The 15,337-nt window shown below is 35.5% G+C and overlaps 1 protein-coding gene and 1 long non-coding RNA gene across 2 annotated transcripts in view; one reads left to right on the top strand and one right to left on the bottom strand.

Annotated features, from left to right (window-relative positions):
* Nucleotides 1-831: 831 nt before the first annotated feature.
* LOC136798622 (receptor-type tyrosine-protein phosphatase epsilon-like) overlaps nucleotides 832-15,337 on the bottom strand; it is a 39,764-nt gene continuing 25,258 nt past the window's right edge. Inside the window, exons 16-24 of the mRNA XM_067055255.1 lie at nucleotides 9,514-9,649; nucleotides 8,694-8,825; nucleotides 7,923-8,016; nucleotides 7,205-7,281; nucleotides 6,036-6,170; nucleotides 4,853-4,984; nucleotides 4,107-4,312; nucleotides 3,189-3,327; nucleotides 832-2,217 (exon numbers count right to left, since the gene is read on the bottom strand). Coding sequence (XP_066911356.1) covers nucleotides 2,125-2,217; nucleotides 3,189-3,327; nucleotides 4,107-4,312; nucleotides 4,853-4,984; nucleotides 6,036-6,170; nucleotides 7,205-7,281; nucleotides 7,923-8,016; nucleotides 8,694-8,825; nucleotides 9,514-9,649 — 1,144 coding nt within the window. The 3' untranslated portion in view covers nucleotides 832-2,124. The remainder of the gene's footprint in view (nucleotides 2,218-3,188; nucleotides 3,328-4,106; nucleotides 4,313-4,852; nucleotides 4,985-6,035; nucleotides 6,171-7,204; nucleotides 7,282-7,922; nucleotides 8,017-8,693; nucleotides 8,826-9,513; nucleotides 9,650-15,337) is intronic.
* Nucleotides 11,258-13,584, top strand: LOC136798623 (uncharacterized). The gene is made up of 3 exons (XR_010845409.1): nucleotides 11,258-11,348; nucleotides 12,855-12,928; nucleotides 13,514-13,584. It is a non-coding gene; the product is annotated as an uncharacterized lncRNA (long non-coding RNA).

Below are 15,337 nucleotides of genomic sequence, written 5' to 3'. Positions count from 1 at the left end.
AATTCCAAGATTTTTTCGTCACTCATTCTCAAAATTTTCGGTTTTATCAATGCTGGCCCTACGACCCCAAAAATACTGGTTGGCCTTTAAGATGCCATATCTTTCACTCATCTTTTAATAAATTCATAGATGTATCTGCATTATTCTGAAAGGCATTATGTGTAGAAAGTTTCCTATATCCCATTTTCATAACTTATTTTCAATATCCAAGGAGCTAGAGTTATATATGCAATTTGTATCTAATTTTGGTGCTGTAATATTTCCTTCAGACGCAAATATGCTATTTTGAATCAGTCTTAAACCATCAAAAACATACTCATTTTTAAGGATAACTATTTATAACTAATTATTCTTTCAAAATAAACTAAAATCTAATTCTGACCAATCTAAAGGTCACAGTCCTTAACTTTATATCGACCCACGTTTTGGGGGCCATATACTATACCTAGACTAGGGGCACTAGGTTTGCGGACTGACGGTATGTGCGAGCCAAATATTGGTATTTGAAATTGCACCCTTACAGTACAGCAAAAATCGGTGAAAATCATACCCTTAGAGTGCATTTCCCCCCAAATTTTCAGTCCTATTCGTGCAAAAAATGGTCAAAAGTCCAGCATTTTTGGGCAAAATATCTAGATTTTTCAAGAAATTTTCTGAAACTTTTACCCTTACAGAATCTCTAGTTTTTTCGACCCTTACAGTGCATTTTAAACATCTTGGAAAAGGTACCCTTAGGGCTCGCACATATCCGTCGGTCATTTTGCCCAGCTGCCCCCCCCCCCGGGCCCGAAGACGGATGGAATCTAGACACATCATCATAAGCAATTTTTTAAGGTTTCAATTGTGCTATCTCAATATATGTACATTAACAATAATTATACGCATCAAATGTAGAAAATACAAGTTACAAAAAATTTCTGAAATAATTCTTTCTTAAATACCCAAAAAAAAATGTTCAAAAGGTTTTTCATTCTCTATCAAAATAATAAATTCATCTATTGGTAAAAAAATTAAAATAACAAATATTCATGATATTCATGATGTAATCTTTTATAACAAATATTCCTAGATGTTAAAACACTTATAATCACTCTGATATCGTACTCGTCAATTTTAATTTACAAGCTTTTTCACATTGGATTGACACGGATGTGTAGCAACATGATCAGATAAAGAGAGAAAGAAAAACATTTTTTTTTGTTTGTATCAGCCTTAATATAACAATATGCAGACACTGTTCTGATATCAGATATGTGTCTGATATGAAACGGGATAAATTATGTAAAAATAAAACCTTTAAGCCGTCTATCTTTCTAAGATTGAAGGTTCAATGAGTTTTGCTTTTCAACTTTTTCGAGAAGACATCTAATTAGACCATATTTGACCAACTTTTCAGATCTCTGGTGCACCCACCACCTGTGGGGCTGGAGTTCACCCATTTTCAGTTATTTTCAGTTTTTGGAAGTTCAAAAATCACAAGGACTAAAACCACAAAGACTGCTAGCAAGCCTGTAAGTGTCTTCTGCCAAATAACCGCTTTAAGGCTTTTCTTGTTAAAATCGAGGAATTTTTGAAAAATCTATAGACCTTTTGCCCCTGATTTTGGTTATCAAAGTTTCGATTCCAGATCTCCAAAAAGTAATTTAATTCACATTTTGTTAAAATCTCCATCGAATCAAAATAAAATTAAATAGAGAAGTTAAAAATTGAAATTGTCCTAAAATATAAACATATTTTTCATGTAGAAATTAAAAATGTTAGCAGTGAACACTCGAGGTGCTAACCCTTACAATGGCAATCCATTTAAATTAAATGGTCTGGTAGCTATAAGAGATATCCTTAAATAATGTATAGCAACCAGAAAAATGATTTTCACTTTTTTTATTCCAGTCAAACAACCAAAGAAGAACACATTCTATCATTCGATCTTCAATTTAAGCCAGTCATCTATTATCATTTCTCTCTAATTTTTGAGAAAAAAATGTTAAATCAGATTTAAAAACATTCATCATTACATAATGGAGGATAAGTTATCTCCACAACGTGTCGCTACAACATTTGTTACCATGACTTGTCTCATTTATCCACTTACATTAGCTCCTATAGAAAAACCGTTAACGTGTGCTATAGTTCCAATTCTAATGTATTAGATCTTGGTTTAGTGTTCAGGTATACTTTCAATGCCAACAGTGCTTTGTGTAAAAACTCGTATTGTCCCTGTAATGAAGAAATGAAGAAATTCATGATGTACACCATTGTAATGTATTCCTAGGAGCTACCAACTGATTGGTTGCAAGTGACGTATTGACTGATTTTACCTCACTTGCAACCAATCAGCTGTTGGGTCCTAGGAAGACATTGCAATGGTACATGTCATGAACAAATCAGAATCGCGAGGGAAAGGGAAAATCGAGAACGACCGTAAATGCAGCCAGAATTAGGGTCTCAGTGCTGCATTTCTCTAAAATGGACCCTTACAATGAAGCACTTACGGTAGCCCACTTACTATAAGTGCCCACCCAGGGATTTTGAATGGAGGCTGTATTAGGTTTGTTGATTATTTATTTACCTAATCTTTATCGCATTCTTTTCCCAAAAAAAATTATACGAGATTTCTTAGTCCAGCCAATAAAAACACTATGACATATATTTTTATCTATATGCCAAATTTTTGCACTCGATTCAAATAACACCGTAAGAAAAGGACTAGACTATTCTAGCAGCGCACCTCCTAGACTAGAGTCTACTTTTGGCTGACTTTAAGTGGACCCCAGGCTTCGCACCTCCCTGAAGCGTTGCAAAAAATCGCAACGTTGCGGAACATTGCAGCACTGCGGAACTACGCAACTTGTTCTAAAGTACATTCGCTTAGTTGTGCACTCTTCTTCGCTGACACGCGGAAACCATATGTCACCCAAGTTATTCCCTTGAGAGCAGGTTCTACATTGTAGCAAAAGAAGGAACACACACTTAAGAGGCCCCCAGTCACCTTTCAAATAACGCAATCACGCAAAAAAAATTCCCAAGTCACATTATCATGAGTTAAATTTTTTTCTATCACGATCACGTTGATCGCGCTGGTTCCTTTAATCACGAAATCACGAACTTGAAAAAACGCCAATCACGCCATCACGAAAACCGCTGGGGGCCTCACTTAAGGACTATGATAGAAAAGAATCATTTCTCACCTTATTTTGTAGTAGAAAAGGTCGCCTCGTCATCATTGATTTCACCGTACTATATACATCAACGAAACGATAAGAACTTTCCAATTGCTCTTTGAAACTTAATAGTAGTGCAAATATGGCTGAACGTCCTGACCCGCAACTAAAGAGAAAAACAAGGGAAAATGAAAACATATCCTTCATAGTAAGGGCTCTGACCATAGCGAATTTTTCATAATTATCGTGTATAAAATGTTTGATGACTGATGTAACCAACAAAACTACACGGCATGGCATGTTATACATTTTCTGCTAGACCAACTATTCCTAAATCTGAAAATTCAAAAATTGCACTGAAAAACATTTTGATAAAGATGGACTAGAAGGTTTATCTTTAACCAAACAAAATTTAGAAAATAGTAGCTTTTGACCAATTTTCAATCCCAATTTTTCGTATAAAAAGAGTCCTAACTTTTGATAACTTTTGATCCCGAATTTCTTTTTAAATAATTCAATCTTTTGCGTCATTTTTGTAATTAAATTTCTAGTTACTCTTGATATAGAATAAATATGAAATATAAATTAAATACACCCCTTTTAATTGCAATAGTAGAGTTCACTATAACTCCCGACGAGAAAAAAGACGAAAAGAGACATGTTTATAACAACTTCGTGTTTACCGGGAAAAGTGAAACGTTCAGTGTAATACCAACCCATAGATTTATAAAGCCCGAAAGGGCTAGATGTCGTACTTTTGCTAGAAGGTGTGCCGTGGTTAGGTAGGAAATCCTACCAAGGTCACGTCACATTACAATTGAATTTCAGCGCTTGACCAATCAGAAGCTACGCGGATTTTTAACAATAGAAACTATATTTCTTGCGATATTCACTCTTACGACATCTAGCCCTTCGGGCTTTATAAATCTGTATATATGTACCAACCTGCAATGTATAGTAATAGGTGGTTCTGGGTCTCTGTTTTGTACAAAACTCCGTCTTCTTGGATACCAATTCCTTACTTTAGATTGACATTGCACCACATCTGTCAGTAATTCGAATAAAAATGCGTTCCGTGGGTAGAAGTCTGTGGCCCATTCTTTGAAATGATAATGATAGATTTGTCGTTCGTTGCTATTGTATTGGTCTTCCTGGAAATAATGAATCGGTTTATCACCAAAGATATTACGAGTTGCATGCTCCGTCAATTCAATGCATTTTATAATATAGACTTAGGCGGTTAAAAATTTATTGCTATTGTATAGACCTTTTCATAAATTACGTAACGAACATCACTTGCCTCGTATTCTAACAATTACCATGGTGAATATGTCTCTTTAGACATTATATGATTTTTTTATGAATAGGAAGTAGTTTTGATAAAATCCGCTGCGAGTTAATCACCATAGCAATGATTTCAAAACGAGGCAAGTGATGCTCGTAACGTAAATGAAGGTCTATTGGTCCTTCAGAATCATTATCAAAGATATTACGGGTTGCATGTTCCGTTAATTCAATACATGAGAGAGTATCACTTGGTTCTACTGCCTAATTTAATTGAAATCTCTTTTACCACCGAAATACTCTGTATATATTATAAAAGGATAAATATTTATAAGTTTTCATAAAATTATTTGAGTAACTACTTACCTATAATGAACAAAATAAAAATGATAAATATTATCACTTACTCTAGTCTCGTCATTCCGCAGGGTAATTTTCCTACATGTATAATTATTTTCAATCCGTTCTTCGTCGATTCGTAAATGAAAATGACCGAAGGTTTGTTCACTTTCAATTGGTATGTAGTCTGGATAATCACCCTGTGACAGATAGGAACATAAAGGTATTACTTTAGTTATAATTATTTTTAATAGAAGCGGCCTCAAGAGACTTTGAAAGTAAATTTGAATGAACTATTTGAATCATTTACAAACAAGTAGCAGCAAAATGGCTTGACCAAGACATTGCTTTTTATGTTTAAGTATGTTGAAAAATAACACGAACATAACAGGTTCAAAAACATTTGATTGATTTTATTGGCTTAAAGGTTGAGGGCTATAATAGGGAAAAAGTGCCAAAAATTAGTGATTTGAGGAGGCTCTTAGCAACCCACCTCATATGGTCGCTGGACGTATATTTTTAGCCCCTATATTCTACAAATACGATTATGTTTTTTCATATTTTCAACAAATCATATTTCCTCTATTATCTTTTCAAACAATTGAAACACTGCATATTATTTTAGCCCTTTTTAGGTCAATGGAGTTTTATTTCATCTTGTCAAACAATAGAATTCCCCCATTCCATTTTTCACCAAGAGAGTCCCCCCCCCATTTCATACTTTCGAGAAAGAGCATTCCCTTATCCCATTTTGGTCGAAAAAATGACATGAGCCAAATATATCAAACAAAAATTATTGCTGGTTGACTCTATAAAGCAGTAAAAAACGACAAAAAACAGCCTTTTGTCAATCAACCAATGACAAACTTTGTTTGATATATATCTTTTGATTGAATGAATATTTTTAAGAAATTTTTTCACAGTGATGATGGTCAAAGATTGAAGAATCAGTCCTGTGAAAATGGTAATTATACTACATTTCTACAAGAAGTTGATTTTTTTCTTCTTCATTTTTCATTTTTCTTTATTTTTCAATTTTTTTTTGCTTGATGATATTCCACTCACAAAAATTTTTTCAACGAGCACAAAATCACAACTTCATTCAAATTCTATCAAAAGCTACAGCTATTTTTTGTCTCGGCTGCAAATTATTTTGAGACAGACTTTAATAGAATTCCTCTATTTCATATTTCCAACTAATAGAATTCCCCTATTTCATATTTCCAATCAATAGAAACACAGCAGTCATACCTCTTGACATTCTTCATGTTGCGTTAAATTGATGACGATGAGTGAGTTGTGTTCCCAGATCATTCTCCAGAAATCTTCTAAAGTGTTCGTTAAAGGATGTTGCGTTACTATGTATGAATTTCTATGGTGGTAGCTCTACGAATAAAAAAACATCAATTATTTTATTATAACACCCCCTTCTCACAGACCCACTGGGACCCCTTCACACTGGGAAAATTGACCAAAATATCGTCCCCGGTGGAAAGTTACCCTCCAATATTTTGTCCCCACTGAAAGTAATCAAACAAACCAATCCTCACTGCGAAATACTATGCTATTTTTCCATTCCCCACTGAATTTTCTGACTTGAAAACGAAAGTCCCCAGCCGCAAAAAATATGAAAATATCAATCTCCATCGAGTTTCAGTCTGTTATTTTTATCCTCACTGGCTGAAAAAATTCCACCGGGTTTGTGAGAAGGGGGTGTATTATATACCTCGAATACAATTGAAACAATTTATTTAAAATTGAATCTTCCTAAACCACATTGTATTATAGTTTGTTGCACATTTCATGAGTGGCATCCATACTAACAACTACTAACATGAAGAAAGCAATACCGAACTGTTGATGAAGGCCAAAACCCACGTTTACAAAAGAAAAAGTTTAACAACTGAACCCAAAACTAGCGAAACCAATCCAATAAAAATATATACGACAAAATCAATAGTAAAGATCATTGATGGAAATAGTTCAAAACAAATGCTCCGATACTACCACTATCCAAGCCTAGTGTAAAAACTGCCACTTAAGCGAAAATAAAAAAAATGTAGTGTTTCCGGAATGCAGGTGAAGGAAAAAAGCTCTCATGCGGCCGGCCGTAAAAATTTTTTCTTTTGCTATTTTTGATAACTTAAGATCATTGAAATAGAACTCTAAAGATAACTTTTATGTACAAACAGTATTAAGTAAGCTCTGAATACTAATGTATCAACTACTAACGAAGTCTGACCCCGGGTCAGAAAATAATGTTACATTTTTTTAATTTTTGCCTTAGTACAGATCCATTGACAAACTTACAAACAAATTGAAGATAATCCGATTAGCGGGCCGGGGTTAATATTCCCAAAAAAGACCTTAACATAGGGGGTACAAATTTTCTGGAATAGCCTATTTAAAGTTATACTTACATCAAAGAACGAAGCATTTATATAATCTGTTCCTTCGATTGCCGACCTTACTGATATCCTTACACGATGAGAATCCACTATAAAACAACAAAAGATTTATTTTCTGAGATAGCGGTGACTTTACCGAGTTTATGTCTGTGTGTTTTTTGCGACGAAGACGGTAAGGTTCTAATTTGACTACATCCTGATCAGCTGAGGACAACGGTAAATCAGCTCTTTTACCGTCTTCAATTTTGCGGATCAGAACTGCAGGTTTTTCCAATTCACTTCAGTCATTCTACCGTCCTCGAAAGTGCAAATACATAAACCCGCTTTTTTTTTAAACTTTACAGATTGACCGGTGGGGCAACCGCAAAAATAGAAACGCTGTTGAATATCCCTAAAGATAATAAATTCGTGTATTTTGCTGAAATTTGGTTCGGCTAAAACTCATTTCTGTCGAGGTTTTACAAACCCTTTAGGGGTATCGCATAAATTATTTCGATTTTTACAGATTAGGATTGGCTAAGCCGCAAAGTGGAATAGACGTTACAGCGTGGAAAAAAATCCGTGACGTCTAGTATAGGCTACCAAAAACCGACATTCGAAAAGTCGCAAAGTGGAATAGATGTTAATTGCGTAGAAAAAACGCGGGTGAAGTATAGTATAGGCTATGGAGGAAGAAGGGTTCTTCTTCCTTTAATAGGCACCGTTGATTAAAATCACGTGGTTTAATTACCTGGAACGACATTGTGATCTCGATTTTTGTTGGTATTATAGGGGCGATGACATAACACTTGTAAATGCGGTGAAATCTTTTGTTTTTCAAGTATCTTGAAGTGAGAAAAATAATGAAGAAGTCAATGTACAATGATGGAACTTCAAAAAATTTTCATTTATTTATCTCGTTGATAGTTTAGTGTGTTTGCTCAGAATACTGGTAATAACTGAAAAAGGCAGAAAAAGGAACTAGAAAATCAGAATGCACAATTATAGACAATCATAGCCCTTGTAAGTGAAAAATTGGGGGAAACGTTTCTTTATAACAGCATCCAAAATTTTACAAGCCCTTCTTATCTCTTAACTTTTAGAGTCCGCACAGCCAAATAAAAATGTTCTTATTTTCACTAATTTGTGAGCTTTTTTGCGCATTATTTCCTACAGTTGTTTTTGAGACCGCACAGCCTAATAATGTTCTTAACTTATTCTTAATATTTTGGCTAAATCCTATGTTCTTAAAAAACAAAAACAGGTGCGCAAACTGATTTAATAAAAATTCCTACTTAAAGGTTTTGTTTTAAATAATATTGATATTGTTTGCTTACTCATCAATTTTGATATACAAGCTTTTTGATCTTGAATTGACACGGATGTGGAGCAAGATTGGTCAAAAGGAGGAAAAGAAAAACATTTTTTGCTTATATCAGCACAATAGAACAATAGGCAGACACTGTCCTGATATAAAACATGTGCCTGATATGAAACGGTTAATGTAAAAATCAACACATACATTCCATTGATGATCAATTTGTTGGAAGAATTCTTTAGAATTGACTGTTTCTTCTAGCGTTTCAACTGGTATTAATGTTGAGCCAGACATCATATAATCCAGTATGGTGTCGTGTACGAATATATATTGACACTGAAATAGGGAAGAACAGTGTTTGAGAATTTGAAAGTGAACAGAATGTGAGCTTTATATTGCAAAAATACACCTATGAACCCGTCAGGAGACTGTACTCGAGTTTAACAGGGAGGAATGACGTCAAAATGTCTGAAGTCATTGCATTGCGGTTCTAAGATGCGACTTAAAGGCCGGTCTCCACTTGCACGCGCTGCGATCGCACTTTTTGGTTTCGATCCTTTTTACTCGTCATAAAAATGCAGCGCGCGCTTGAAAAAAAAGTTGAACACATTTCATCTTTTTTCAACCGTTACGTCAGCTCGCGCCAATGGCTTCATGTTTCGTTTGACCAAGAGCGTGGAAGCTCTGCTCGAAAAAGTGCGATCGAAGCGCGCGCAAGTGGAGACCGGCCTTAATGCAGGTACCATAATTACAATCAAAATCCCATCAATATAAAATTGAAACACACTAAAGATTGCAAAACAACAAAGTTATTGTAAAGAGTATCATAGGAATGAGGAGCAATGACTGAGTGGTCAGGGCGCAAAATCAAGGGTTCACGGCTCCTTTCCTATGTTTCGTCCAGTTCATAGATGACCAAGCCGGCTAAACAAAACATAATCACGAGACTGTCGTCAAAAAGTCCAAGAGTAGTGGGATATCCACGTAAAATATCGACTTAATGATGATTAATGTGATAGTATACCTCCTGTTGGACCAGATAATTTCGTTGTTTTCTCAATTTCTTTAGGGAAGAAAATACTTCGACATCTTTTGTATGGTCAAATCTTCTCATTAGTGAATCCAACATTATATATGTTCCAGTCCTCCCAACACCAGCACTGCAAAAGAAACATAAGTTGTTGGAGTAGATAAGAACCGAGGGTACGCTTTCATGTAATCTCATAACAGATCAATCTATTCTACGCATGCCACGCTTTGCTCTGAAGGATATGGCGAATGTGATGATCTGACATGGTTGCTCAGCCAAAACAATCAGAACCACGTTGCCTTTTGGCTTTAAAAAATTGAAAACGAAAGCGAAAACGACTGGGTTCTAATGTTTATGTATTGTTTATGTATATGATTGACAGTTAATTTTGTTGGGACGCTCAAAAGCTTATTTAATATTCACCCTAAAACTGTATGAAAAAGACGAAAACGAAAGCGACTGGGCTCTAATGTTTATGTATTATTTAGAAATATGATTGACAGTTGATTTTGTTGGGACGCTCAAAAGCTTATTTAATATTCACCCTAAAACTGTATGAAAAAGACGAAAGCGAAAGCGACTGGGCTCTAATGTTTATGTATTGTTTATGTATATGATTGACAGTTAATTTTGTTGGGACGCTCAAAAGCTCATTTAATATTCACCCTAAAACTGTATGAAAAAGACGAAAGCGAAAGCGACTGGGCTCTAATGTTTATGTATTGTTTATGTATATGATTGACAGTTAATTTTGTTGGGACGCTCAAAAGCTCATTTAATATTCACCCTAAAACTGTATGAAAAAGACGAAAGCGAAAGCGACTGGGCTTTAATGTTTATGTATTATTTAGAAATATGATTGACAGTTAATTTTGTTGGGACGCTCAAAAGCTTATTTAATATTCACCCTAAAACTGTATGAAAAAAACGAAAGCGAAAGCGACTGGGTTCTAATGTTTATGTATTGTTTATGTATATGATTGACAGTTAATTTTGTTGGGACGCTCAAAAGCTCATTTAATATTCACCCTAAAACTGTATGAAAAGACGAAAACGAAAGCGACTGGGTTCTAATGTTTATGTATTATTTAGAAATATGATTGACAGTTAATTTTGTTGGGACGCTCAAAAGCTCATTTAATATTCACCCTAAAACTGTATGAAAAAGACGAAAACGAAAGCGACTGGGCTCTAATGTTTATGTATTATTTAGCAATATGATTGACAGTTAATTTTGTTGGGACGCTCAAAAGCTTATTTAATATTCACCCTAAAACTGTATGAAAAAGACGAAAACGAAAGCGACTGGGTTCTAATGTTTATGTATTATTTAGAAATATGATTGACAGTTGATTTTGTTGGGACGCTCAAAAGCTTATTGGCCCAGAGCTTTAGCGTACTGGGCCTTTCAAGAGAGTCGTGCTCGTGTGTTACGCTAAGCTATTAGCCGCATTCCGTCATATAATAAAAAACCATCCAGGCTGTTTGGCTATAATGGAGAGGCTTGAACAGATAAATAAAACAATAATTGAGATCTACAACTTCGCGCTATATTTTTTGTTCGGGAAAGACTAACAGGTTGGTTTAGAACTTAGATTTTCGTTCAGACCACAATGTTCGTTACTTATAATTCAATCAGCCTATGCTCAGACTAGCTCTCAACAACGTGGTTGGATTTCTGCGAAACTTCCTTTCAAAATCTTATCGAGAAAGAAGAAGGATGCTTGTATACAATTTCTGTTTAATTTTTTTTGTCATTCAACCGTGTTGTGGCAACATCTCTCCTGCTTCCAAGTACCATGAACAATAAGGATTATAATGTTTGAAAGGTATGTTGGTTTTTCCTTGCTGTCAAAATAGATAGCACTTAGACCTTTTTATTTAAACTTCGTCATCTTTATTTACCCCTGCGGACGACATAGTTTTCTGTAAAAATCAGGGCCTTGGAATTTCCTTCCAGACCCCTGCGCTCAATAGGATGAGATGTGATTTATGGATTACTTATTGATCCGGATTGGGAGATCGATCAAAGATTGATACTCAAGATTTTATAGGACCGTGCCAACGCACCGGACTGTCTGGTGTATTTGTCCGGTGGCAAAAAGTATCCTTTCGCTACACCGGACGCAATAAGTCCAGTGTCAGTCCGGTGTTACATACAGGGAATTTTGGACGCCGGACATTTATGAAACAAAAAATTAAGAAACACCGTACGCACCGGACTGGTCATGTCCAGTGTTTTGATTGTCCGGTGGGAAAAAATATCCTTCTCCGACAACGGACATCCGACTTCCTTAAATCATTTAGACTTAAATTCTGTGTCGTCAACCCCGCCCCCCATTTACAGACTGGAGTGGTAGACATTTGCATACGCTTTGGAACAGGGGTGGGGGGAACCCAAATTTGGACATTTTCAGTGCACAAATACAATGTGGACAGCCCCAATAGTGGTTTAAATTTTCCTATCTAGGTGGCAAGCTAAAATATGTTCCGTTCACATCGCCCAACCGACTCACCTTCAAAACATTAATCCCGAGTCGTACAAGTCGGCAAAATGTCGGAAAAAGTTTTTGATAGCTAAGCACTTCTTTGAATCATCATTCGCTACGAGTTTTTGTTTACTTAACCCACATTGAGTCGCGTTCGAGCTTTTTCATGTACCCTTATTGAAATTTTCAAGTCGAAATTCGGCGACGCGGTTAGGGCCAATACCCCCGAGAGCCAAAATTAAGGTCTGCTTTTAAGGTTCTCACATGCGCGCGCACATTTAATTTGGCAAATTAAAGATGGCGGCAAGAGATTTTGTTGATTGCCGACTTGATTCTTCGGGATTTACTAGATTTAAAAAACCCGACAAAATTTACTACTGACCGACCGACTGGATTTGAAGATGACGCGAACGGAACATGTTTTAGCTTGCTGCCCTATTGCGTGGATACAAAATAGGGGATGCATAACATTTTTTATATTGTTGCTGTAAAATCAAAAGGTCTACAGTATTGCTGGTATTTTATTGGTTTGATTGTCGTTTGACTGGCTAGTTCGAAACGCAGGTCACAATTTTTCTCAAAAGAACGTGGCAATAGAGCAACAGTACTCTGAGGCCAGAATTCCCTCTCACCAAACCATTTTCAAAAAGTGACCCAGGAGGGGAGTGGGTTTGAGTCTGCCCTAAAATTTAAGAACCTTTGTTTTAATCCCAGATGCGTCCAAAAAAGCAGTAGCACAAAACAAGTCAGGAGAAGTTTTAACTTAGGTGAGAACTGACTTGGGTGTAATCAGTGAAAAATACTGTTATTTTCAGACAGATACTAATCTTTTTGTTTTCTTTACAGTGTCCTGCGCTGGTCTGCTCAATCAACCTTAAAGACATGGGCAACAGAAGATCAATACTGATACCCAATTTTAGGTGAGTTCTCTGTCACTTTCTCGGTTTGAAGTGGAAGATAACGCTTGAGTGATTCTAAATAATCACACTTTTTCCAAAAACATACCTGACCTTTACTATGAGCGTACTGAGGCCACTTTTTTCATCTACTCTTCAAGCCCTACCAGTTGGTCATATTAGATATGAGAATTTCTGACCTCCAAATTTTCGACATCAACTCTGTGGATTTCTAAATCCTACGTATCAGTGAGAATAAAAAACACTAAGAGAAGTTCTATTGAAAAGTGGTGCGACAGCAAGTCATCGCCTGGTCTATTTCCTCAAGATTAGTCAGTCATAGTCCAAACCCCTTCAAAAGAGACTTTAAAGTGCAAAAGAGGGGGGTCTGAGAGAAAAAGTTTCATAGAAAGGAGATGCAACAAATATTTATGTTATATAATTAATGAAACTCCTTGGCAGTGATAAAATTAAGTAATTATTCTGTGTAGGGAGCTCAATCGCATAGAATCACATCATCAGATCAATGTTGCTTTATTTTAACACACCCCTTTTAATTGAAGATCTTGGGATGTATACATTTAATATATTGATTTTTTTCTGCTTTAGGTGTCATTGCATCATCATCATCAGGTGGAGTGCAACAATAGTATAAATCAGCGAACTTGCATCTATTCAGCGTTCACGGATTTACTTTGAAAACTCAGCTAAACTTGAATCTATTCAGTTTATACGGATTAACTCGACAAACTCGTTTAATTGTTACACTGATTTATTCGGAAAACTCGGCTAAACTTGAATTTACTCGGCTGACATTGATATACTCGGCATCTACTCGGTTTACTCGGCTCAGATTTAAATAGCGAATTCAACCCATCTTGCAGCTTTCTCAGCCAATCCGAATTCCTTGAGTTTGCTAGGTTTAAAAGAAATAAATACATTGATATTGTTATTTAACTCTCATTTCTTGTACCTGTTCCCTTCTAAATTTTCCAAAGCATGATTTTTGCGATCCCACTGTGCGAAATTTGTGCGAGTAAGGATTGAAACTCGGCCTTCAAGGAAGCGAAAACAAACTAGATATGACAAAGCCCTGTTTATTGGTTTTTAGACTCTGGGCCTTCATGCCCTTGGGCCTCTTGTTTAATATTCATCCTAAAACTGTATGAAAAAGATGAAAGCGAAAGCGACTGGGCTCTAATGTTTATGTATTATTTAGAAATATGATTGACAGTTGATTTTGTTGGGACGCTCAAAAGCTCATTTAATATTCATCATAAAACTGTATGAAAAAGATGAAAGCGAAAGCGACTGGGTTCTAATGTTTATGTATTGTTTATAAATATGGTTGACAGTTAATTTTGTTGGGACGCTCAAAAGCTCATTTAATATTCACCCTAAAACTGTATGAAAAAGACGAAAACGAAAGCGACTGGGCTCTAATGTTTATGTATTATTTAGAAATATGATTGACAGTTGATTTTGTTGGGACGCTCAAAAGCTCATTTAATATTCACCCTAAAACTGTATGAAAAAGACGAAAACGAAAGCGACTGGGCTCTAATGTTTATGTATTATTTAGAAATATGATTGACAGTTAATTTTGTTGGGACGCTCAAAAGCTTATTTAATATTCACCCTAAAACTGTATGAAAAAGACGAAAGCGAAAGCGACTGGGCTCTAATGTTTATGTATTATTTAGAAATATGATTGACAGTTAATTTTGTTGGGACGCTCAAAAGCTCATTTAATATTCACCCTAAAACTGTATGAAAAAGACGAAAACGAAAACGACTAGGTTCTAATGTTTATGTATTATTTAGAAATATGATTGACAGTTGATTTTGTTGGGACGCTCAAAAGCTTATTTAATATTCACCCTAAAACTGTATGAAAAAGACGAAAACGAAAACGACTAGGTTCTAATGTTTATGTATTATTTAGAAATATGATTGACAGTTAATTTTGTTGGGACGCTCAAAAGCTCATTTAATATTCACCCTAAAACTGTATGAAAAAGACGAAAACGAAAGCGACTGGGTTCTAATGTTTATGTATTGTTTATAAATATGGTTGACAGTTGATTTTGTTGGGACGCTCAAAAGCTCATTTAATATTCATCCCAAAACTGTATGAAAAAGATCAAAGCAGTCAACCAACCTTGGTAGATTCTCTTACCAGCCCTACCGGCCTTTAGAGTGGATACGTGTCATGCGCGGAGTATCAGAATCTGCTTGGAGATTAGCTTTCATGTGAAATCGATAAAAAAGGATGGTAAAGGTTTGTGAACTGGAACTGGGGTAGTTTGAAATATGTCAACAGTACATTAAATAGTTATATGTTATAGCATGACGTTATATACGATACGATACTAAGTACGAGATAATATTAGTGCTTTATCTAACTTACTTTCTTTAACATTAACTTGGTAC

Source organism: Clytia hemisphaerica, unplaced genomic scaffold (assembly GCF_902728285.1).
Source record: "Clytia hemisphaerica strain Z4C2 unplaced genomic scaffold, Clytia hemisphaerica genome assembly, whole genome shotgun sequence".
Taxonomy (NCBI): domain Eukaryota; kingdom Metazoa; phylum Cnidaria; class Hydrozoa; order Leptothecata; family Clytiidae; genus Clytia; species Clytia hemisphaerica.
The sequence above is the reverse complement of the archived record's forward strand: the minus strand, read 5'-3'. Positions and strand labels throughout refer to the sequence as shown.